Consider the following 26,030-nt stretch of genomic DNA (forward strand, 5'->3'; position numbering starts at 1 on the left):
TTTGGTTTTAGATGCGAGATGTGATTGGAGCAGCAACAGCCAATCAGAACAGCTTCCGGGTCTGCATGGATCACACCATTGCCTACATGAACAATTATTCCATTCCCAAGAGCGTGCAGGATCGGGTTCGGACTTGGTATGAATACACGTGGGACTCTCAGAGAATGCTGGGTAAGCATGGCAAATTATTCACCACATCCCTGCAAACCATGTCATGTAGCGGAAGTCCATAAGTACAGGCGGAGACTGGATTTGAACAGAGGATTGAAAAACAGCTAAATGACCTTTAGAGCATTAATTTAATACCATGGGATTTTTTTTCTTAAATATCCAGCGATAACTTACTGGTTATGCAAATCCTGGAAGAACAAAAGCTAAATTTTTTTCAGTGACTACCAAATGCTAGGAATTACACGTATTGCCTCACGTAAACATCGCGCGCGCGCGCGCACACACACGCACACACACACACACACACACACACAGATTTGGGAAAACTGGTGCCTTGAATCCCTTTGGGGAGACAAGAAAATGGAGGCTCCTAACTGAAACATTTGGCTAGGAGCATGGAACCAGCAGATAACCTAATGCAGCTCACACTTGCTCAGTCAATCTGGGGTTCTTTCTGGGCGTGACCTTGTCACCCGGGGCACATTCAGAAGCCACAGCTCTCAGGCCACCGCGCCGCAGGAGACCCTTAGCAATTCATGGTGCCAACTATTAGTGCTGTAATGCTGGAGTTTAGAATAACCTTTATTAAATGATACACGTAAAGGATAATGTGCTCGTTGGCAATAATCAGATTCAACTGTTAGTTTGTTCCTAAAAAGTTAATGCCACAGAGAAGCCAAAAACCCTTGTGCCCCCAGAATGCAAACTCCAGTGTGATTCTCAGATCACAGAGGCTCGTAGAACAGATAAGAGCCTCTGGTTGTTGACAGCAGAGCCTTATTTATTTACTCATTTTTCAATTACAGTGACATTCAATGTTATCTTAGCTGCAGGTGTACAGCGCAGTGGTTAGTCATTTATATAATTTATGAAGTGACCCCCAAATTAGTCTAGGCCCCAGTATTATTGACTATATTCCCTATGCTGCACTTTATGTCCCTGTGACTACTTTGTAACTTATCCTCACTTTTCTGCCACTGTTCAGAGGTTCCAGCCCCATGTTTAGAGACCCCTCCTGAATCCGAGGTCCCGGGGCCTCCCCCTGGGTCCCCCACAGCTGCTCCCAGGCATCTCACGTAGGGCGGGAGCAGCAGGAGAGCCGTCACAGCCCCCGCCTCCCAGCACAGAGGCCTACCACCCACCCCTGAAAAGCCACAACAAGCCATGCTATTTAGAAAGCATCTTCGTATTTACAATCGAAATGAGGATAGAATATAGTAATTTTTTCTTTTCTAAATGGATATAAGAAAACATCAAAAATAATCAACTCTCAAAGTGGGAGCATAGTGGACACTAAGAATGGGCAGTTTGTTTATGGAATGTTTTATCAGCCCGACGGCCGTTATTTAATTCACAGGTAGAGAAATCTCTAGTGTATTCACATTCTTCACTGAGTTAATAAGCAAGTAAATTACAATAATTTGAATTGACTCACTCAGCACATTTCTTCTTTAGATCCCAGCCCCCAATTATGCGCAATTGAGCAAATCACCTACAGCCTCTCAGAGCTTCTATGCTTTGTTTGTTTCTTTCTGCAAAGCAGGAATGAGAACACTTACCTTCGGGTTGTCACTAGGGTCAAACAAGATAGTGGCAGAGCTCTGTGAGCTTTCAGACGCCACATGGTACTCATCATTTGCATGCTCAGGGTGTTCAGTCTGGAGTCTGCAGACCCAGAAGACAGGAACGAGACCCTTTCCCATCTCGGCTGTCCAGCAGCCTTTGTCCCATGATCATCAAACTTTATATCCAAAATTATAGCAATCACAATGCTCGGAGTTTATTCAGAATTGTTAGGTAATCGATACTTAAAATACTTCTTTTTTCTCATGAAAGTAATAGTGCTATCATGATAGGTACGTATGGCCAATTGAAGTAATGAAAATATAGATTTTGATATAGCTGTTCATTTGTAAAAGTAGTTGGCATGTGGTTATTTTTTAATCCTTTTCCTCACACTTCGGTGATGTCTTTCCCTGCCTGTTCTCTTCTGTGGTGGCCATGTTTGCTCCATGAAGACGAGTCCGCCCTGCTCGGGGCCCTGCCCGCCACGATGCGGCTGGCGCTCGCTGTCGACGTGAACTTCGGCATCATCAGCAAGGTCGACTTGTTCAAGGCAAGTGCTTTGACAGTGACTAGAATGACGCCATACCTGTTTCTGTGTAAAATCTGAGCAAATGCTTTATACAGCATTTATGACTGGTTTGCGAATGTTTTAGCTAGGTCAAAATAGTCTGGAGAATTGATACGAAATTAGAGTCAGATAAACTATGGGTCTCTCCTCATTGGATGACTGACTCTGGAAGTCCCTCTCTCCTAATTGGTCAAAGAGAACGGGCTCTTCGGGCTCTTCTTGTGTTAGTTTAAATATCATGAGACTCCGCAGCCCGTGTCTCTGCTGCCGTGCGTGTCGACCCCAGCTTGGAAAGTGCCTTGTGACGCCTGACAAGGCAGAGCCCAGATCGGCTCTGGACCAGCCTGGCAGTCAGAGAATCGTGGCCGATTGCATCTCCTGTAGAAATGCGTTGGAGGTGAACTTTTTAGATGGCCAAATTCACGTTTAGAAGCCTTGTTTGTTTCTCACCTAACGTTCCGTTCTATGTGACACTCCCTGAGTCATCTATTTAATTTGTTCATTCACAGATATGTATTAAGTTCCTATTATGTTTCGGGCACCATTTTAGCCATGAAGAATACAACATTTTAAAACAAATACTCCCACGCATGGAGCCTACATTCCAGAAGAGGGAAATGAAGATGAACACATCATGTGTGGAGGTTCATTAAGCAGATGAAGGAGGCTGGGGTGGTGCTGGGCTTGAGGCTGCTCTGCTGCAGGCCCGGGAGCCAAGGCCCGCGGGGAGCCGGGAGTGAGCCGGGCACGTGCTGGGAGGGCAGGGGAGGACGGGCTGTGAATGTTACAGGAGGATGGATGCCTGGAGGTGCTGAGCTGGGGGCCTGGAGCAGAGGCAGAGTGATGGGAAGCGAGACTGGTCAGGAGAGAGCAGAAAGGGGAGGCAGGAGGCAGGTTACTGGAGGCTTTGGAGGCCACCGTGCAGACTCTGGAATGTACTGTGACGTAAAAACCACTGAAGATCTTGAGCAGACGGTGACCTGTTGAGAATGGTTTGAAAAATATCATCCTTCCCGCTGTGTGGAGGACAGGCCACAGGAATCGAGTGTGAGAGGGCAGGAAGGCCACACGGGAGCTGCATAACCCTCCGTGCAAGACACAGAGGTGACGGCCCCGGAGTAGGAGCAGAGCTGCTTCAGGGCCAAATTTCGCATGAATCTGGCAGGGAGGGCCTCAGTTTTCGCTGTTTGTGTGAAGGGAGCGAGAGAGTGAACGGGAGCGAGGAGGTGCCAGGGCTCTGAGCCCGAGGCACAGGAAGAACAGAGATTTCATCTGCACAATGGAAAACCACAGAGTAAGGGTGAGGTACGGGGGTAGCAAGGGACTCTGCTTTTATTGTGTTAGCCTGCGATGACAGTTAGACTTCCGGTTAGAATGTCATGTGGGCAGCTTGATAAGTAAGTCTGCGCTCAGGGGAGAGGGCCGAGCCAGAGCAGTGAACTTGGACATATCAGCATGGTGATGTATTTTAAGTCATGGGACTAGATGTGACCCCTGGGATGGAAGTGTAGACAAAAGAGAAGATGGAAGGTTCAGACAGATGTGGGGACAGGACGAAGAAGCGTAAGCCGAGGGTCGGGAGGTGAGGCACAGGTGTCCCAGTGTCGGGGTGCGACAGGCCCGCGTCCCGCGGCTCTGTCCCTCACACATCCCACTGAGATCTCCATCAGGATTCTGATGGTGATATAGACCATGTGATTTTCAAATTGGCAGATGACACAAAGCAAGTATGCCACATTACAAAATTTAAAATTAACCAAATATTCTGAACAGGGAGCAAAGCCAAGATTAATTTCAACAAGCACAAAAGTAAAATTCTGGGCTTACGTATAATATTAAAATATTGCGATATAAAGAAAGCAATAGTTAGTTTAAAATAATTTTTTTAGGCCTGTGAGTTTTAGTCGACCTCAAACTCCATATGACTCAACAGAGGTATGTATGGTATTGCCCAGAATTTTAACATGATATTGGTTTTCTTGACTATTTCAACTATATCTGGATTAACATATCACATCACAAATAACCATTTTTTAAGAAAGACTTTGACAAATTCAAGAGCAGCAGAAGTTGCATACACTAAAGTCTGTTGTATGGACAAGGAATGAGACTCCCTCCATCAGCAGCTCCCAGCCTTTCTGGCACCAGGGACCGGACTCATGGAAGATAGTTTTTCCACGAACGGGGTGGGGTTGGGATGCTTCAAGCCCATATTTATTGCACACTTTATTTTTATTATTATTACATGGTAACATATAATGAAATAATTATACAACTCAGCATAATGCAGAATCAGATGCCACCAGATGCAGCTGCACAACTGAAGAACATCAGCTCCCTTGCCTCTCTAAGGCCTGCCACCAGATGCAGCTTACTTGTCACTTGCCAGTCACTGATAGGGTTTCGTTAGGAGTCTGCATGCAGTCACACCTCTCTGCCCGTGGTAATCTGTGTTTGCAGCCGCTCCTCAGCCTCGGCATCACCATCTCAGCTCCACCTCGGATCCTCAGGCACTGGGTTCTCATGCGGAGCGCGCAGCCCAGATGCCTCGTGTGCGCGGTTCACAGGAAGGTGCGCGCTCCTGTGAGAGTCCAAGGCCTGAGGACCTGAGGCGGAGCTGAAGCAGTGATGCCAGTGCTGGGGGGAGCGTGGCCTCATGTACAGGTGAAGTGTCACTGGGTCACCTGCCGCTCACCTCCCGCTGTGCGGCCCGGGTCCTGGCAGGCCACGGATGGCACCGGGCCATGGCCCAGGAGTTGGGGACCCTGCTCTGTATTGTTCAGCAAAATAATGTTCAACTCTAAACCCCATTTCTAAGTCTCAGAGTGAAACCTTCCTGGAGAACCAGGCTCGGTCCTAAGTCTTGCTACTAACAGGACATAGGTCAGTTTCAGACACAGAGCAACTGCTTAGCAAAGGCCCTAGCAAGGAAGGCAGGGGGGAGGAGGGGGGGGGGTGCACTGGGGCCGAAACCCGGGGAAGAGTGGAAAGGAGTTTCCGGATTCCAGTGGGAGTTCTCCCACACCCAGTTCTTACATGGCACCTGTGTTAGGGTTTTCCAGCAAAACAGAACAAATAGCATGTGGGTATACAGGGAGATTAATTTTAAGGAACAAGCTCGTGTAGTCATGGGGGCTGGCAAGGCCAAAACCTGCAGGGCAGGCCGGCAGACAGAGATGCTGGGGGGAGTTGATGTCGCGGCCCGAGTCCAGAGGCTGTGGGAAGCAGACCTCCCTCTTCCCCAGGGGCGTCCATCTTCTTTCTCTTCAGCCCTCGACTGGGTGAGATTCTCCGTCGTAATGGAGTACACTCTGCTTTACTCAGAGTCTAATGATTTAAATGGTAATACCATCTAAAAATACGTTCACAGTGACATTTAGTCTGGTGTGACAAATCCCTGAATACCGTGGCCTCGCCAGGTCAACAGGCAAAATTAGCTGTGCCAGCATCCAAGCATCGGCAGAGCCGTGTGGGATGTGCTTCAGTAAAAGGTAGCAAACCGAGGTGTTGCCAACCCCAAATTTTAAAATTTATGCACATCTTCTCGAAAATAATCACAGCTGCTGCTTATTGAGCTTGACTATGTAGCAACTGCTTCATTACCTTCTCTCAGGTAATTCCCATAGCAAGTCTCTGACAAAAGTTTATTACTGTCCCGTTTTACAGAAAATGCAAACCGCTCGGCCGACTGCAGCCATGGAGGTCTGAGTGATGGTACGGGGTGTGGGGCCACGCTTCTGTCACTCTGCAGTCCATGCACCTGACCAGGCTGCGATGGCCACTTCCTCACCCTAGGGCGGGCTGAGTGGGAAAGCGCTGAGGCAGCCGGAGACGCCTGCCCCGGGGCGCAGAGCGGCCGAGCAGCAGGCCGGCCCTGGCTGACTTTCACGGACTTGGACTTGGCCCATCAGTCAGGCTCACACCCGGATGCCTAAACACATACCCACTTTGCCACTCTCCTCCTGAGAAAAGACCCTTATGTGGTTCTGTCTCTTTTAATCAAAGAGGTAGAATTAGAGACACAAATTTGTTATTAAAACTTTGCTTCAGTTAGTTGTGGTTAATCAGTAAGATTTGCTGCTTCTGCATAGGGTCTTAAGTTTCTCAAGATCTCGGAGATGAATAGTCATAATATTTTTTAAATTTTCTTCATAAAAAATGGTTCTCTTCCTTGCAGATTTCATGTAGTTCCAGTGCAAGCTCGAGTATTAAGTTAATGAGACGCTATTCATTTCTGTGAAGTTGGGCAATTTCCCCTCCTTTCTTGTGATTTATTATTTTAATTTCTATTTTTAAATATGTTTTATCAAATTAAATGCTAGGGAAATCACATTTTGCTTCTACCACAAAATTACCAGACGCAGGAGAAAATTTAATGAAAGTTCTGTTGTGCCATCTAGTGGCTAGAATTGAAACTGCATCCTGGAAGCTGAAAAAGAGCCCACGGCACAGCAGGGGACCAGAGACCCAGGAAACCAGCATGAGCAACAGGGCACGCCCCTGGTCGGTGCGTGACGATTGCGACCCAGAGCACACAAAGTGCTCGCCTCAGTACCTGACCTTAGCAAGTCGTGTTGTTGTCACACCGTTTTTAATAACTGAGAGACAAAGCTGGTGAGGTTGGGTTCCTCCCGTGGCCGGGTCAGCCCCCCGGGGCACGGCTGGGCTCATCCTCAAGGCTCCGGCCCGTGGAGACTTGCCACTGTGACTGTGCAGGGCTGACACGCTAGAGAAGTGGCATTATCAGCAGTTCTCAGGGACGACTCGTGCAGGGGCCTTTTGCTAGGATTCATGACAGCGAATGCAGGGCTGGGTCCCGCGTCACTGAGAACTCAGGACACTGTGACCTGACCCGGGCATACTGCGCAGAGTACTGATCACAAAGGCTGCTGCTCCCAGCGGCTCCCGCCATCGCTGGCTGTGCCACACAGCATGGCCACCAGGCTCAGAGTCCCCTCCCCGGGATGTGTCACTGCTGCTCGCTCAGGGGGAGTCGAGCTGAGGTGGAGCAAGCGTTCATTTCCAAGGTCAAGCGGGCAGATCCCTGAGAAGCTTGTTTATGCTCGAGGGTGACAACATCCCCGGGACTTGTCACTTGCTGATAGTCTCAATTTCTGTTTTGAAGAAGCGGGAATGAGCCGAGAGACAGCAAGCCTTTCAGAGATGAGTGCTACCAACCTTGCGGTCGTGCTCCGAGTTCGCCATTATTGAAAGAACTTTCTGGGTGTATGGACCATCTTCTAAGCTGGGGGTTATCCGTGCACATCTCCAGAACCCTCACAGGTCTGTGACGCGGGTCTTCGCACAGCACTCAGTTCCCCATGGCTGAGAACAGAGCGGTGTGCAACGGTCCCCTCCCCACAGCAGGCCGCGTCCTGCAGTGCCTGCTGCGCCCTGAGGCCCGCCGGGCGCGGGGCCAGAGGGCAGCGATGCGCAGGGCTGCCCTCAAGATGCTCGGGACGTGAGAGAGAGAACATCTCGCTCTGGGAGTCTCTTCCTCTGACCCTGTTGCTGGTGCGACCTCAAGGAGACGGCCCCAGACTTCCCGACTCCGGTCCCTCATCTGCAAAGCGGCAGCGACAACAGCGTGTCATGTGACGCTGGGCGTCATGGGCACTCGGAAGAATCAGACAGGTAGAGATGAGAAACAGCAAATTTAAGACAAAGGTTTTATGTTAATGTAACGTCGCTGTTAGCCCTTACACAGAAAAGGCGACATGAAACTGTGCTCTGGCTTATAAGTCAGAAAATCTTCTGCCGACATCTATAAAGGACATAGAGCTGCATTACAAGGGGAAAAAAACTAGCCCTGAATGTACTTTTTTATCATACAGTGATGGTGCAAAGTGTAGCACAAGAAAATATTCATTTTCTGAGAGGGAAAAAAAAGATCATCATTTTCAAACGCATCCCGAAATACGACTTCACGATGAACTGTCGTCTCACGGAGCCTGAGTGCGGATGAGGAGGAGCCAGCGCGTGTGTCCAGACGTGGCCGTGAAGGGACAGAATCGCTGACTGATGAGATTTAAGTTACGGGTTTCCACTGCGTACAGCTGCTGCGCTTCCTTCCCGTGATCTGATCAATGCAGTCACATTCATCAGAATTCACGTTTAAAATGATTCGACCGTGTTTCTCTGAGGAAAGCCAAGTTCTAAGCAGGAAGCTCTCCGCCGAGTGCCACGGAGCAACATGCTCACGGTCGCTGGTCCGCCCAGGACTTGGTGCCCGGCTTGGTCTAACACGTGCCCGGCTTGGTCTAACGCGTTCTCCCTGACTGGTGCTTTCTGCCAGGGGGCCCTCCTCACTGGTTAAAATGAAAACCATTAACCGTACTCCTCTACGGAGGGTGCGTGTTCCTACAAACAGTCTTGGGATATGCGGTTTACTTAATTTTTATTAAGTTGACAAAAATTAAAGTCGGTGTCTCCTCAGTGCTTCTCCCCAGATCTGTCCCCCGTCCTCCCTCCCAGTAGTGGCCACTAACATGATTTTGAGGGTACCTTTCCAGTCCCCACTGTCATCATTTTACTTGAGATCTATCTTAACATCAATGGCAGCCAGTAGTATTTCGTATAGATTTTTTGTAGTTGGAATCACGTTGAATACATTCTATACCTTGCTTTTGTGCACACACGTTACTTGTCGTGTTCAGTCATATTTGTATACACAGGCAGAGAGAGAGAATTTTATTTATTTTAACCCCTCTATGGCTTTCCAATCTGCAGATCTTTAATATTTTTATCTGTCATACTCATCCTCATTTGATTCAAATGTGTCATCCACGTGGCACCTTCTTGGGGCTCCCCTTTCCCCCATCCCCACTCCTAGGCAGAAGTAAACCCCTCAAAGCTTTAGGGGTGTTTACCTGGGATTTCTTAGGACATGATTAACTCTATCATTAATTGTAGCTTCTCTGTTTACTTAAACCATCCTCCTCACTAGCCTCTTTTGTTGTCCATGACTCCAAGGGCATGGTATAAGGACTTGCTCATGGCAGCTTCTATCATACTTGCTGAACTGTATTAAAAAGGCATTCCTGCCAGCCCTGGCCTTTTTCCTATTCTAGATAACCAAAAGCTATACTTTCTCAAATAAATTTTTAAAATTCTAACAGCAAGTTCATCTGAGTGCTTCTCACCAATGACTACTTGAAGATACTTCAATCATAAATTATTAACTTTCCTTATCAGCCAGGCAACCCCGAGGTGTAAATTTCATTTGGATTTAGGTCAAGTGTTTGCTACTGCAATCATTACAGAAAGCTGGTGGCTGCTAGGAGAATAAGCGCCCGGCCACCCAGTGCAGACCAGCCCTTTGCTTCTCTTTTCCTTCCTCTTCTGCTGACCATGATTAGCTCCTTGTGAGAGGATCACAAAGGACGGGCAGCTGCTGCATGGAGGCAGCTCTGGGGGAAAGATTAAAATATTTGGTGAAAGTGGAAGATTTAAAACCATGTAAAAAGATTTTAGAAGCATCTGTAGCTTTTTCTTTAGCCTGGCATAGAGATAAATCATCATTATTTGCACAGAATACAAAAATAGACATATATTCTAACAAATCAGATTTGTTTATTACACTGTTAAAGTGGATACGAACAGTCATTCACTCAACAGATATTGCTTTTGTATCTATTACTCTGCCTTTAAGAAGATGATAACTGAAGCGGTAAGGCAAATAAGTTCACAAAGTTAGATAACATCTAAGAATAGTATGAAAGATGTTACAAGAAAGAAAAATGTTCAACAAAGATTTGGATGTTAGTCTTAATATACTACTAATAAATTATTATTATACTGTCATAATCATTACTAGCTCTCATTAATTAAGCATTAAGTTTTGTATGAGTAAAAATTTACCATCCCGAGTTAAGTATTATTTCTACCCCCATTTAACATTTAGGAAACTGAGAGCAAGAGAGGGTACGTAGTAACAGATACTAGAGACAGGATTGGCCCAAATCCATCTGACCAGGATCCAAACTCACCATTATACTACAGGGGCTTTTTTTCTCCCTAAAGTTTGGGTCAAGGACAAGTCCATGTTCATTGGCAACTAATATTTTAGCATTAACACAGACATTATCTATTACTGTTTATTTCCATTTCATTTTAAAGTTATTTGGAATATTGGCCTGTATCTATGTCTATAAGAATTATTTTTCTTTCTATTGCTTTTCTTTTTTAGGGTTGTGATACACAGATGCTTTATGACATGTTGTTAAGGTTGAAATCCACTGTCTATTTACCTGGTGACTTCGTCTGCAAAAAGGTGAGTGCAAGCTATTTTTCCATTGCATACCAAGTAATAAGTACATTTGAGGAGTTCAGACATAAGTTGAGAGTACTGTTTAAAGAAAATTTGTCCAGGGTGAATTCTCTAGTACAGATGTAATTATGATATATAATTCCATAAAAGAATAATGTGCTCTCGGAGTTCAAAATGGAACAAGACAATATGGATTTCATTACTTACAGGACACCAGTGGGTAGTCCGAAAGCTTTCTTTGTATAAATGTAAATCATCAAGCATCACACCCCATGAATTCCAAATATGTAAAGTGGAGGAAAAAGTTACAGAGGTAAAAGGTGGTTATGCCCTTTTTATATATTCCAAAAACTGTATCGGTTACCTCTCCATTAAGCTCACCCAGTTAGTGGATAGTCAATTTTACGTGCTTTTTATGATTACAGAAGTAATACATGTTTATTATTTTTAAAATGGAAAACAAAAAGGGCAAAGATAAACATTCCACCACCCAGAAATAACCACTATTAATATATTTCGATCTATCTTTTTGTATTGATTGAAGGATAGTTTTATAAAATTGGCTTTATACTATACTTATGTTTTGAAACTTGTTCTGTCATGTAACAATATATCATGAGCATTTTACATATTCTTAAATAATCTGTAACCTCATTTTCAAAGCTGCATAATTTAATCTATGAATATATCACAGTCAATTTGCAAATATTTGCTATTATAAATAACTCTAAAATGAACATTTCTGCACATCTCTGATTACTTATATAAGGGAGGAGAGAACGAGTGATGACCTTGGGTTTATATCTTGGGAGACTAAATCAGTAGTACAGTCGATAATCAAAATAAAAAGTAGAGGAATGTGCATAGTTCATAGAGATGCGAGGTGACCTCAGACTCTGGGGCATCTGCAGCGAGTGCAGGTGGGAGGCACGTACATCGTTCCAGAACCATGTGTTAGGCTGTGAGAGAGCGGGCATGAGCTGGCGTAGGACACAGCAAGGATGCTTGTCCCACCAGGTCCCGGCAAGATGTCCTGGAGAAGATGATGTTCGAGCTAAGTCCTGAAGAATGAAGTGGGGAGAAGCAGGAGGACACAGGCAGTCCAAGTGGAGGAAGGACGTAGCATGCACTAAGGCAGCAAGGAAGGGACCGCGTTGGCACGGGGCATGCCGAGGACAGCAAGTCACCAGGTAGAAAGCTTCAGCATCGTTTGCTCAGTAAAACTCAACAAGTAGTTTTGAATGCCATGGGCCACTGTGCCGGGTACTGGGCATTGTCAGCAGCAGAGGAACAGATGGTTCTTGTCCTCCAGGGGCTTACAGTCTAGTGCTGGGGTACTCAGGTCACCATGTGCATCGAGTCACCCGAATTTAGAGGTCTGGGCTCTATCCCCAGAGATTCAGTCGGTCTGGGTGGAGCCCACGTATTAATATTTTTTAAAAGCACCAGATGATTCTAAAATGTAGCCAAAGTGGAGAGTCACCGGCCTGATGGAAGAGACCGACAGTACACAAATGAAATTAAATAAATGCATAACTCCAAAATGTGCCGACTTCCATGAAGGGGAAGTAGAAGTCGCCGGTGTCGTGGCAAAGGAGGACGGCAGAGGTTGTCAGGCAACCTCTCGAGCTGAGCGATGCAAACTCTAAAGAGAAAGAGTTCTCCAGTAGGACAGTGGAGAGGACAGCATTTGACGCGAGGCTGTGGGGCCATGAGGCAGGGCAGAGCTTGGCGCATTCAAGGAAAGGAAGCAAGTCATCGACTGGGATAAAGGTGAAAGACAAAGTCAAAGAGAGTGTAGGGCAGGGGTCCCCAAAGCCCGGGCCACAGACCGGTCCCAGTCCATGGCCTCTTAGGAACCAGGCTTCACAGCAGGAGGTAAGCGGTGGGCAAGCCAGCGAAGCTTCGTGTTATCTGCAGCCGCTCCCCAGCACCAACGTCACCGCCTCAGCTCCACCTCAGATCATAAGGCATTAAATTCTCGTAGGAGTACCAGTCCCTGGTACCACAAAGATTGCAGACCACTGGTATATGGTACTTCAAGGTGTCCAGATGGAGACACCTAGAGCGCAGGCGGAAATCAGTCTTGTCCATGAGAGAGAAGGGAACTGGAGGTAAATTTTGAGAACTGGCATGTGACAGACCCTGACTTTGAGTAAAGGCCGGAGAAGAAGACCCAGACTGTAACTCTGCAGAACACAGTGTTCGCGGAGGTCCATGGAGAAGCCCCCAAGACAGCAGCTGGAGGGGAGCTGTCCAAGGAAGAAGAGGAAAAAAACGAGGGGAGGTTTCATGCAATGAAAACCAAGAATATGCAACCCCACACAAGTTAGTCTGAGATAAAAGTCGGCCGACTGGTGAGAACTGGAAACCACAGCTCAGTTACAGGCCCCCCAAGGGTGGTGTTTTGGGACCAACATGGCCTTACTGCACCAAAATGGCCTTTCCGCTTGTTCCAGTAGCAGCAGGGACTGAAAATGAGATAACCCAGAAAGCTCAGCGCGCACCCCTGAGGAGTGCCGTGTGTTCACAAAGCATGAAGCGCAGAGTGGGCGCCGCCTTCTCATCGCCCAGCAGTAAGAGCAGACCCGGAGCTCAGGCCAGGGCGGGAGCGGAGCGAGGAGGAAGAGAGCGGAGAGGGAAGGCCTGAGACGTCGGCCACAGTTCTTTGTCGTCGTCTGCGGGGAACTTGAGTCCCGGGAGATACCGACAGGAGAGGGAGGCTGGTGCTTGGTGCTGGTTTTAGACGGCGGGCCCAGTGTCGTCCCTTATTTTAAAAATACTTTCTACTATTTTATTGGTTTCCAAGAGATCAGTTGTGGTATGAGATTCGTTATCAAAAACGATCTATCCGTACGTATTAGACAGAGCCAGGTGCTGCTGTTTCAACACTGTCATCTGCCAGCCTTGTAAATTCACTCAAGATATAACTGTTCAATTTTTAAATAAGAATAGTGCAGTCTCTTGTATTTGACCTCACTGGGATTTCTGCAAGAACTAAATGCACTAACATGTATGAAAATGCTCTGCAGTTACAAAGTAGCACGTTCTGTTAGAACAAATATAGAAATTAAAATAAAGAGCAAACTATCAGATACTGTCACGATTTTTAAAACTACTACACAAATGCAAGATATTGTTACTAGCGTTGATATCGTGGAAATAATCACAATACAATCCATCGGTATTGGGATTTCTACTTTGCTCTATATTTGAGAATAAATATTTACTTAATATTCTGCACAATGCAAAATTTGAATATACTCTCTGCATTGCTCAGTTAGGAGATGCTCATTCTAGGTCTCCTTTTGCTTCTGACTGTCATGGAGCTTTGGGTAGTCAGCTAAGCCAATCTGTACCTTTATTTTCCTTTCCATAAAATGGAAATAATACTACTTACTCTACCTTCCTTGTAAAGGTAATGGGGAGATAAAATGAGAATTTCAACTTCACAAAGGGTTAATTAAGAGTTGGAGTGCGAAAACTTTAAACTCAACCCAAAATTATAATATGATAATTTATGTTCAAGAAAATAACCTTGTTGGTAAAAGACTTCAGAACTTCCCAGCGAATGGTTAAAGTACATTTCCCTCTTCCATAAATGAGTGTCTGTGTCACAAGCCCTGTGCCAAGCACTGGGACACAGCAGGCATCTCACCCATCGCAGAGCAGAAACTGGAATCAACGTCACTTAGTCCCGAGTTAGTGTTAGTGCGTTCTAATCCTTCGAGATACGGTTAACAAAAATATTTTATTATGTCGCATAACCCAGTCCCCTCCCGAACGGAGTGTCATGATATATTTTTATTGTTCAGGATGATCAAGACAGCTCTTTGAGATATGTGAGTACTATTATCCAAATGATGTGTCTGATGTCACACAAACCAGCTTATCGGAGTGGAGCAGCTTTTTTTGGCCCAGATGCCCTTTCGGTGTCTTGTGAGGCATATTTATTCCTTTTGGATCTTGCAGTTTGGTGATCCGCACGACTCAACATAAAGTTATGGTTATGGCTTAAGACTTACTACAGCGAAGCGTACAGTGCAGGAAAAGACACACACAGATGAAGACTAGAGAAATCGGGTGTGGAACAGGAAAGATAGCTTAGAGGCTCGTGTGCCCCAGGTTCTAAATCTGAGCCAGTGCTGTGTGCAGAAGCGTGGGATGGCCGCGGCCTGCGCACTCTGGTAACCGGGCAGAGCAGTGGCCACCAAAGCCAGGCGGGCCGCGCTGCAGCCAGCTGCGTGCTCCGCCCGTGCCCACTCCTGGCACAACGCGCTGCCGCGATGGCTCCGCGTGGCCCGCGGCGGCGTCAGTGCTCACGGTGCCAGTCATTCCTTCCACCTGACGACCCATGTCTGCAGCTCCCGCAGACCTGAAACTGGCGGCCCGTTCGTTTACATTGTTTCCTTCGTTTACACTGATTCCTCTAGAAGTTTCTGTTTCTTTGCTTGGGGGGTGGGGGGTAATTGTCAAGAATTAAGTGCCTCTTTGTGTTTGGCATTTAGGGAGAAATTGGGAAGGAAATGTATATCGTCAAGCAAGGAGAAGTCCAAGTGCTCGGAGGCTCCAATGGTGCTCAAGTTCTGGCCACTCTGAAAGCGGGGACAGTGTTTGGAGAAGTCAGGTATCCGAAAGACACCTTGCAAATGAGGGAGGCTGTTGTCACAAAGGAAAAATCTTAGGTTTTAAAATTTGGGAAGTTTCTGCTCCAGATTATCAAAGGTTTGATTTTGCTGAGAGCATTGGTAAAATAAGGATTTTCATTTCTATTTATACCTTTTCTTCCCCCAAAAGACTTGGCTCATGCAGCTGTTTAGTCTTGAGACTCAGGTCAGTGCTAACATATGTCGACTGAATACATGAATGAATGAATGAATGAATGAATGAATGAGTGAGTGAGTGAGGGAATAGTGAAAGAAACGATTGGGAGAATCCATTGTTTGTTGTCATGCTGCTGGAAGACTTGAACGCCGGGCTGGACGGCTGTTTCAAGGAGGCGCGTGATAGAACCACAGCTGTGGGACCAAGTCGCCCGAGTCCAAATCCAAGGTCACCACTTCCTTGACCTCTGTGTTCCTCACTTTCCTCATGTGCACAGCTGTAATAACGACGCACATGTTAGAGGCTGGCAAGTGAGTTAACTGTTCGGATGGCCCAACAAGGGTCAACTGTTGCTCTTGTTTCATATTGCCGTTTCCTAAGGTAAGTCCCCAGGAGCAAGAAAGCAGACAACAAATTTAGGCATCTCGTGCGCTAGACACTTCTGAACACGTTATTGTATTTACACCTACTCATTTATTCATCAACAAATGTGTGCTGGGCACCTGGTGCTGGGGTGTCAGGTATCGCGCTGAGCCCTGGGAACACACTGTGAAAACGGCACAGAAGGTGTGCCCCACGCGCTCGCAGCCCTGCGGGGACCAACAGTGGCCGAGCCGTGAAGCAGATGAGCCTGGTTCACGTCCCGATCCGTGCGCTGCGGGGAAATCGCTGGAAACAGCCGGGGAGCACCCTTGGGTTCTGTGGTCAGGGACAGCCTCTCCAGCTGGGGGCGAGCCCATGGAGCCGCTGTGCGGGCGCGGGAAAAGCACGCTCGTCCGGTGACAGACGCACGGGTCGTGGCTGAGTGTGGCGACGGAGGGGCACGAGCGGAGAGGAGGCCCACGCGGCCAGCAGAGATCGGGTGATCCGGGGCCTCGTGCTGGGGAATCTGCGTTTTATTCTGGATACAAACGGATAACATCGGAGGGCTGTAGGCGGAGGAATGACCCCCTGGATTACAACTCTGAAAGGCTCCGCAGCTCTGTGGACGGCAGCGGGAGCAGAGCAGGGCTGGGGCGGGGGACCCGTCGGAGTCAGCCGCGGGGCTTCACGTGCGGGGTCGGGGGTCCTGGACTGGGACATGGGCTCTCAGCGGGACAGCAGACAGTCAGGCAGTTAATGTCCATTTCTCAGCTGAAGAAAATGTGCCTCCAGGTGCCACTGACCTTGCCCGCGATGACACAGGACGGGACAATGTTCAGACCCGCGTCTCATGGGCCAGGATCTAGAGATCCCGCCACCACATCCCAGAAGGAAGACGTCCGTCCAGCCCTGGACCTCATAGCTGCAAAAAAGCCATTCTTGCGTGCCAGGGAGCTCTCCCCATGGCGTCATTAGGGGCTCCTCAGTGTCGAGGTGCACTATTTCCCTGCCCACCCCATGGCCTCTGTTTATTTCCCTCCTTGCTCAGAGCCAGCGGGCGCTGCTGGGGGCCCTGCTGGGGGGCAGCAGTGGGGACAGTTCTCAGAAGCCCGAGGTCCAGTCCTCTGCCCGTTTCCTGTCGGCGTGTTACGTGGACTCCTTGCAAGAGGGACTTAACGTTTTGGTGACTTAATAATCACTGCACTCTTCGAGGTCACGGAACATGCAACAGTCTCATGGGAAACCTGGCAGAAGTTAATCAGCCAACCTCTCTCAAGGGCCGAGTGTTCCCAGAAGAGCAGAGCTTTGTCAGCACTGGGACACACGTCACTGCTACATCGTCGTCATCCCGGAGGAAGCGCCCGGGGCCAGCTCAGGCCGGACAGCAGCCTCTCACAGAGTCTCCTTCCACCCACCTGGCTCCTCGGGCTGAGCAGAAGCCAGCAGGCCAGACATGCCCGAAACCGGCTCAGGAGTCCAGTTGACTTGAGCAGAAGGGAGCTTTTTGCCTTGATTCTCTCTTGGCCGTGGGTGAGGGGGAGCAGGGCGCGCCTGGCCCTTCCCAGATCCCTGCAGCCCCACAGCCGCCACGCGCCCCTGGAGCACCAGCTGTTCATCCCAGTGCTGGACGCTTGCCTGCCACACGTCCAGACCCTGGGAACACCGAGTGATCGTGTTTACTACTCAGAAACGCTGTGACCTTCGTTAAAATGAGCTAAGTGCAGCACCATCGTGTAGCTTTTTAAAGAAGGTCCTTTTTCTTGGGGAAAAAAATAATCCAAAAGAGCAAAGTTTCGACTGAAAAATAGACTTACAGCCTGTCATGGAGAAAACTCAGGCCGCATTTCCAGTGAACATCTCGAAGGTGCAGACACCCCGTTTTAAGAGAGAGCCGGGGTCTGCCAAGGGCTGGCCTCTCGTGGTCCTGACTCCCTGTTTCCTGACACACACATTGTGCTGAGTCGGATCCACCCAATATGCTTAACCACTTCCTGTCTCCCTCTGTCTCTGTTAAAATCTTACTCTTCGAGAAACTCACCTAAGTTTTTACCCTTGGAATTGCTTATGATTTCAACAGGATTCCCGACTGGTTTTTTCCGTTTTTGGAATGTCCTCCCCCTGGAAAATACCTTCTCACCCTTCACGACTCAGCTCAGGTCAGCTGTCTGAAGCCGTCTCTCACGGGTTGCACCCTGCTCTGCGCTCCCTGTCCTGTGCTTTCGTAATGTTGGTCATGGCTTTGACACGACAGTCACCTCTGACTGATGATGATTTTGCTCAGATGGGTCTCCCGAACAGCCTGAGCTATGAAAATATAAGAACTAGAACGTTCCATCTTTACATCACCAGCAGCTACGTAAAATCCACACGATAGGCGTTGATTTTTACTTACCTCCTGCCTCCATTCAAAACCAATGCAGGAGCTGTTCAGCAACTTTTAATTAACCAAATAGTCTATAGTGATTTGATGAAAACAGCAGAAAACTGTATTCAGGATCCCTAGCAGCATAACGCGGAGTGTCCCAAAGTAGGCCGCAGATGGCACGGTGAACAGGAAGCGGCCGCTTCCCTCGAAGGCTCACAAATAGGTGAGACAGGAGACGGAGGGACAGAATGGAGTCCAGCGCCCGGCGACGGACCACACACGCGACGTCATGGAAGACAGGACTTCACGAGGACCAGCGCGTCCTTGGAGTTGGCTGTGGAGAACCGAGTGCGCAGCGCCCCCTCCTCGCCGCGCGCCCGCGCCGCACCCCACGCAGTGCCACGTCCTCTCCAGTCCAGCCGCCTCTGCCGCCGCGGGTCTTGGGGAAGCACAGCCAGGACCCCGTCCCTGCCCTCAGCTCGCAGGCGTGCTGGGCCTGCTCATCGTTCCTCAGAATGAGGTGCGCGTCGCCTCCGGACCTGCCCGTCTCTCAGCCCACACCTGGGTCCCTTCGGCATGCCCCGCGCCATGTGGCCCTTGGGGGGTTTCCGCACAGGCTGTTACCTCTGCCGGTGCTTCTCCCGTCCCCCTGACCTCGTCTCAGCCTCGTGCAGGAGTCTAGATTCTCCCTACAGGACCCCGGTTCTCCTCGCCGAGGGCCCCTTCGGAGAACTTACCTTTGCAGTCACGCGCTCGCCTCGCCGGTGCATTTGTCCCCTCGGTGTCTTTCTTCCTCGCTAGACTACCTGCGCTGTGCCTCGGGCGGGGCGGGGGCTAGAACCCCCGACCCCGCTCCTGGGCCCTGAGCCTGCCCCTCATGGACAGGTGCCCTTTACTTTGCAAAAGGGGGGCTTTTCTTGCCAGCTCCGCGCGCACAGGGCTGCACGTGCCCAGGGAGGCTCCTTTCTGTTCTGCACCAAGACGCGGGCCCCCAGAGCCCGCAGCAGAAACGCCGGCTTCGTCTGCACTCGACCCCCAGCCCCTGGGGCTCTGCCTGGCCCACGTAAGTGCCCAATAAATAGCTATCGAGTAAATAAGTGAATGTAGTTATCTGTCCATCTTCGCAAATGTACTAATACACATTCGTTTTTGTCACGAATATGAGTAATCGGCCTTGTACCCTTTTTGTCAGTTTTCATTATTCGGAGTGCCACTGCTGTGTTGATCTTTGTAAAATTTGCCTTCTTTCATTTCTTTGAGGTGTATTCCCAAAAGTGAAATAACTAGGTCAAAAGGTAGAAACATTTCTATAACACCTATATGGGCAGATTATTTTCCCAAAACTCTAACTAATGAACAATACTGCATGCAATGTGTAGCTGTTTCTCTCTAGCATCACTGATATCGCTTTATTATCCTCAGGGATTGTACATCTTAACAGGTTGTTTAATTTGCATTTCTTTAAATAATGCCTAGAAAATAATAGGTCCTCAAGAAATGTTTGCTAAATGAATTAATTTTCTATGGGCCTCTTTATTTTCATAAATGCGATCCTTTACCTTCCTCATTTCTTTCTTTGTTACCACCCATTTTTCGTTCTATGTAACAGGTCATTGAGTATAACTTACATGTTTATATATCCTTATGTGTTTTACATTGTCTGATTTTCATTTAAAATATTTAAGTTCTAACTTTTCACCAGTTATTTTGTTCAGATTGCATATTCTGTGAATATTTTCATATTTACTTTATATCATTGTGAAAAGAACAACTATTTTGAAAAATAATTTTAAACCTCTTTTTTCCTCCAAACAATGTTTGCCTATTTCTCCTGAACACTCAGTTATTAAAATGGGAGTACCAAGGGAGACTTTTAGTTTTTTGGGCTCTTCTAATTCCAAAATCTTACTCTTCGTCAGAATAACTCTGTTATTCCTTCTCCCACCCCCAACGCCTGCCTTTCCTAAAAGTCAGAAATGATGGACACATTAGAAGTATGAAGAGGGATAGGATCAGTTAATATTGAGCTAGAAAACTTCTTGTTTCCATTTTTTTCCTGTCTCAAACCTGTGGACATTGTCTGTTTGGGAATGCGTATTTCTATTCTCATTGCACCTGTATGTATAGCATCTCAGATTCTATAGCACCTTTTTGTCTGGAGCAAAAAGCAAACCTCATCTTTTTTAAAATATCCCTGTAAACAACTATATTGTCAGTGCCACATTGAAACGTAGCTTCATGTGTTCTCGGGACAGTGACCACAGTCGCTGTTCACAGTGTCTCTCATGCGGTGCAGTCACGGCCCCGCCCACCGTCGGGACAGCAGTGCGGCAGCAGAGACGCCAAGCCAGACCCCTGCACGGCCACTGCACGCCACACAGCCCACTGGCCTCCCCGCCTTGTCTGTCTGTGGGCAAACGCGCGTTCAGACAGCAGCGACAACTTCATTAGCAGCACTGGAGTTATTCAGGGTATAAAGAAAAGGCCTTGTGACTTGAAGTCAGCCCCAGTCTTGGATTTGAATCTCAACAGTAAGCCTCCTAAGTATTTGTTCTCGAATAAGTCGCTTCACTGATATAGACCTCAGCGTCCATGTTGATAAGTATAGGTAAGAACGTACCTCTCTTGGTTGTCATGGTCATCAACATATGACGTCGTTAGCTATTTTGACTCCAAAAAAACAGTTAAGCTGGTATGTTAGTTCGTTCGATACAGTATTTTCTAGCCAGAGTATCATGGCAGAGTATTCTCCTGGGCACTTGAAAGGGCATAAATGAACAGGGCATGGAATAAAAGGTACATGTTATTCTCGTTTCCCCTTTTCTCTTTTCTTAGCATTTTTGCCCAGCTCCTTCACTGTCCATCCACTTCCTCTAATGCCAGTTCAAGCCTGAAGTCAAGACCCACTGGGGGCGGACGGGCTGCGTTTTTGTATCTGTGACGTCTGCGCCAACTCTGATGAGAACCCAGGCATGCAGATCCTCCTCTGTGTAGCAAAAAAGGGGAATGAATCTGAGCCAACGGCAGATGGTGGGGCCTCTCAGCCTCCGTGACCCCGCGAGCCAGTTCCTGTGTGTACATATCTGTCCCCACTGCTGGTTGCATTTCTCTGGAGAACCCTGAGTAACAAAGTCATCATACTTAGTGTTCCTTGTTACAGCAAATTAAGTTTAAAACTTCTAAGCCAGAAATTCTACCTAATAGCATCTTTTCGATAATTGAATATCAGGAGTCTATGTACAGTTATTTTTCTCTGAAGATGACCAGATGTCTATAGTAGGCATTAAAAGGTGGCCTTGCTTCCTGAAAGAGAGGTCAAGTAACTGCTCAGAAAGACACTAAATGAATGACAGAGTTATTTGATTCCAACACTCATATTCTTTCCACAAAACTGTACTGAGCCATAATAATTCCTCTGCCTTCACGTCACAGTGCTGAGTCCACGGCACGCAAATCATAAACACTCGCGTGATTGGACTGAAATCGAAAAGGTCTTTAAGTTGTTATCTGAGGTCACAGCACACAGAAGAGGATCTGGCATTAGCCCCATCCCTGTGTCTCCCGTCCTGTGCACTCGTCACTGTTTCTGGCCTGGGGACACTTGTCACCCTCAGCCGTTGGTCCTGCAGCACGTGCTCTTTCAGCAGCTCTGTGCGGTCGGGCATATTTAAAGATCTTCTCACTAAGCTGTTTTAACACGTGAAACTTTGCATTGGTGGAATGCTGGAGAAGCATTTTGTGGACAGGAGGGAGGGGGGGAAGATGCTATTTTAAACATTGCTGAGAGTTTGGGCAAAATCCATCTGGCAAACTATTTCTTCCGTTCAAAAACTCATCAAGCACTCCAAACGTGTAACCTGTAGGCAAGTTTAATTAAAGCTTGAGAAATCTCAAAAAAAGCTGACATTTACATGTTATTTCTGTTCCGCTCTCATAGTCTGACACGCACAGAGACATTCTCAGGCCCAAATTAAGTCCCCCCACCCCCCGCCGTCTATCCCTTCCTGACTCCAGGATTTCCTGTGTCCAGGGCAACAGAATGCAAATGGAGTAGGCTCGTCCAATCATTATCTTTCACATACTAACATCCATTTCATAGAAAGATAGGAAGACGGGAAGTTGAGTGACTAAAGAGATGATTGTGGTGACAGATATGTGACGATAGATAGATAGATAGATAGATAGATAGATAGATAATAGATGATAGGTTAGATAGATAGATGATAGGAAAGGATGAATAAGTTGGTGATTTTTGCCATGGGGCAAGACATTTAAAATACGAAATCATTGAGCAAAATAAATAGGTATTAACATGGTCAACATTTGTAGAGTCTGAGCACAGACTTTCTGCCTTGGCAGGGCAGTCCATTCTGAAGTGGGCTGCATGGGGCGTCCTGGACCCAACCCAAATGTGAAGTGCAGGGAAGAGGCCCAGTCCGATGCCTTACGGTGGCCTTACGTGACGCTTTCCCCCTTTTCCTGCCTTCTCTGGCTTTAATGGAGCATCTTATGTGATTCCATTTTCTCTCCTGTCTTAGCATCTCAGTTATACTTATTTTCAAAAGTTTAGTGGTGGCCCTAGAGTTACAATGTGCATTTTAAACTAATCTAAGTCTCCCTTCACATGACACCGTGCCACCCACGTGTGCATAGGAACCTCGTGACAGTTTTCTCGGATCTTCCCTACCAGCCCGTAGGACATTGGTGACATTCATTTCTCTTACCCATAGGCTATAATCACCTAATGCATTGTTGCTTTATTATTTAAGTTATATCTTAGATCAATTAATAAGAGAAATAAAGATTTTAGTTTTATTTTACCTCTCTGTAGTCTTTGTCCAGCGATCTTTCACTCTTTACATAGACCTGGATTTCTAACCTGTATCATTTTCCTCCTTTCAACATTTCTAGCTCTGCTAATGTTGAAGTCCCTCAGTTTTTGTTTTTCTGACAAAACCTTTGCGCCTCCTTCACTTTCGGAGGCTAATTTCCCTGCACATAGTGTTCTGGGGCCATGACGCTTCATGCCTCACTCTCCTCTCACTCGCGTGATTTCTGGTGAAAAGTCGGCTGTGATTCCTGCTCCTCTGGAGCGAGGCTGCCCCCGCTCCGGCTCTTCCAGGTTCTCTTTTCTTTGATTTATTACAATTTGAACATGATGTGCCTCGGAACAGTCTTTTGGTGTTCTTGATATTTCTGAGTTTTCTGGAGCTACAGTTTGTTGTCTGCCATTAAGTTCGGAAAGTTCTTTGCCGTTATTACTTCAAGTCTTCTAGTATTAGAAAACATTGTGTGTGCTTATGTAAATAGCATGGATACCTTTTAAAATTGTCCCACGGTTCTTCATGTTAATTTCTTAACATTGACAGCCAGTCGGAACGTTCTCTTGCCGGTGACAACAGCTGGGGAAGGACGCGTTGTCTACCATAAACCCTCAGGCACAGAACCCGTGACCTCCTCACGGCTCTGCAGGACTGTGACAGTGGGGACATTTCTGTTGCCGGGATCTTCCTCTGTCTTTTCCGCCCCTGGAGATTGTGTGTTTATTAATGTCAGCCTTCTTGCTTTGTGTCTAACTGGTTGATGCCAAGAAAGTCGATCGATCAGTCGTGTTATCTTCTCACTGTAGAGCCCGTAGTGTTTTTTAAAACTTTTGAAATGTGTTTTTTCTTGCCTCAGTTTCAAAGACCAGCCCTCGTTTTCCAAATCACTGGTGAGTGATTGAATTTCTGCTCGCTTTATTCACTTGTGTGTTCATTTATTCGCTAAGTGTTTGTTGATCGCTTCCCAAATGCAAAATGCCCAGCTATGTCTCAGACAGTCAGAAAGGCCAGAATTCAGTGACGTTCCGCATGGGAAGTTGCATCTGAATGACTGCACTGCATGCTTCATGGTGTCGAGGGACGAGGTGATTTATGAGTTGATACGGGACGAGGTTGGATTCCCCTGTGTCCCCAGGCACCGTTACGGGTTGATGTCAGAGCTGCGTCAGGCCGAGCCCGGCAGGAGACAGGATGTACACCCAAGCACGGTGGCTGGGAGACGTTAGGGGACAACAGCTGGGGAAGGACGCGTTGTCTGCCATAAACCCTCAGGCACAGGACTCGTACGAGTGAAGGGAGATTTAAACGAGGGTAGTACCAACGAGAAGGGTAGTACCGCGAAGCTAGCGACAGCCAGGGAGCTGTTTCCACAGCTAGGCCGGGGCGAGGCGCGGGCAGGTGACCGGGGAGAGCTGCGCTTCAGGACGGGGCCACCGGCAGGAGCCGCTGCTGACGGAGGCCTGGCAGGGACGGGGCGGGGTAGGTGCTCCAGCCCCACTGTCCTCCTGCTCACCGCTGTTTCCTGTTGGCCGAAGCAGATGGAAGTCAGGGGGCCAGGTCACCGAGCCGGCTTCCGGGAACAGGGACGGGGAGGATGGAGCGCGGAGGAAGCGGGCGTGGAGGGCACCCCGGCCACAGAGGCTGCTCTCTGGAGTCTGCGGGGGGGTCTCGGGCCACCGAGGGCTCACTGTGAGGAGGGAGTCTGAGGCAGAACCCGCGGAAAACTGTCGCCACGGTGCGGCCGGCGCAGCGTGACGCGTGCACAGCCCCCCGCACTCGCCCCTCCAGGAGTAGTCTCTGGGCGGTGCGGATGGTACTAGGTCTGAGTTCACTTTTCAAGAGTTTGATTGAGGCAGAGTGGCATGGTGACAGGCACACTTTTCTCTCTTCAGCCTTCTTGCAGCGACGGGAGGGAACCGCCGGACTGCCGACGTGGTGGCCCACGGCTTTGCCGATCTTTTAACTCTGGACAAAAAGACCCTCCGAGAAATTCTGCTGCGTTACCCAGATTCGGAAAAGCTGCTCATGAGGAAAGCCAGGTACAGCCTTTCAAAGCCCATTGGAGAGGAGCGGGTTTTCCTCCGTACCGTCTGGGAGGAGGACTGTGTGGCTGTGGTCTTTCTCCATGACACACACGTAGCAAACGACCGTGTATGTGGCCGTCCGTCGACGGCGCCACAGATGGGGAGAAATGACTACTCGCAGGAGGATTTTCCAGAACTCGCAGTGCCATCTAACGCGGCCTTTCTCTCCCGTCCACAGAGTGCTGCTCAGGAAGAAGGCTCCTGCCACGGAGGCAACCTCACCAAGAAGAGCACTCGCCTTCCTCTTCCCTCCCAAACCAGCGACACCCAGAATCTTGAAGGCGCTCCTAGGAAGCCCAGGAAAAGCCGGTCTCACAAGGCCGCTCAGGCTGAAGAGAGAGCAGGCCGGCCTGGTAAGCAGAGAGCGGGCGCAGCGGGCGGGCCCTGGGCCCGCGTGGCCAGATGGGGCCTGCTCTGGCCCCACTTCATGCCCGGGGACAGTCGGGAGTCAGCTAATGCAAGTAATTACTACACTACGTACAGCGCTCGTTGTTAGTGAAACCGTCTCCCTGAACGTCATCACACCTAAGCCTCACGGGTTTATTATCAGTGGTTTTAATAGACATAAAAATACAGTCAACGCACGTTACTTGTGGGTCCTGTGTTTGGGAATCTGCCCACTCACTAACCTGTTGTAACCCTAGAGTCTGTGCTCGGGGTGCCTCCGTGGGCCTCCGCAGACACACGCATGAGCAGAGCAGCCAGAACGCGTTTCCGCCGAGGTCGAACAGAGACCCTGGCCTTTTCATGGTCTGCTTAAGTGTTATGTTTTTGTGTTTACATGCGCCTTTGTCTCCTGGTAAAAATGCCCCGAGCATATGCCAACGCGCCGCCTGGCGTCCTGGGTGTGGAAGTGCCGGGAGCGCCTCTGGGGGACGCCGCGTGGGCCAGACGAGCTCGCCCGGGCCTGAGCTGTGGCTGTGGCCAGGTGTTCGGTGCAGTCGGCCCACGGGACCTAGGACGCACGTGTCTCTAAACAGAAGCGGCCGTGAAACAA

General features: G+C 48.4%; 1 protein-coding gene across 1 annotated transcript in view; it reads left to right on the forward strand.

Moving 5' to 3' along the window:
• The window catches only part of CNGB3 (cyclic nucleotide gated channel subunit beta 3), an 80,398-nt gene that overhangs the window by 52,783 nt on the left and 1,585 nt on the right, over positions 1 to 26,030 (forward strand). The window contains exons 11-16 of the mRNA XM_016153160.2: positions 12 to 171; positions 2,190 to 2,287; positions 10,494 to 10,577; positions 15,083 to 15,201; positions 24,842 to 24,988; positions 25,212 to 25,386. Coding sequence (XP_016008646.2) covers positions 12 to 171; positions 2,190 to 2,287; positions 10,494 to 10,577; positions 15,083 to 15,201; positions 24,842 to 24,988; positions 25,212 to 25,386 — 783 coding nt within the window. The remainder of the gene's footprint in view (positions 1 to 11; positions 172 to 2,189; positions 2,288 to 10,493; positions 10,578 to 15,082; positions 15,202 to 24,841; positions 24,989 to 25,211; positions 25,387 to 26,030) is intronic.

The sequence above is a fragment of the Rousettus aegyptiacus genome, unplaced genomic scaffold (assembly GCF_014176215.1).
Source record: "Rousettus aegyptiacus isolate mRouAeg1 unplaced genomic scaffold, mRouAeg1.p scaffold_m13_p_15, whole genome shotgun sequence".
NCBI lineage: Eukaryota > Metazoa > Chordata > Mammalia > Chiroptera > Pteropodidae > Rousettus > Rousettus aegyptiacus.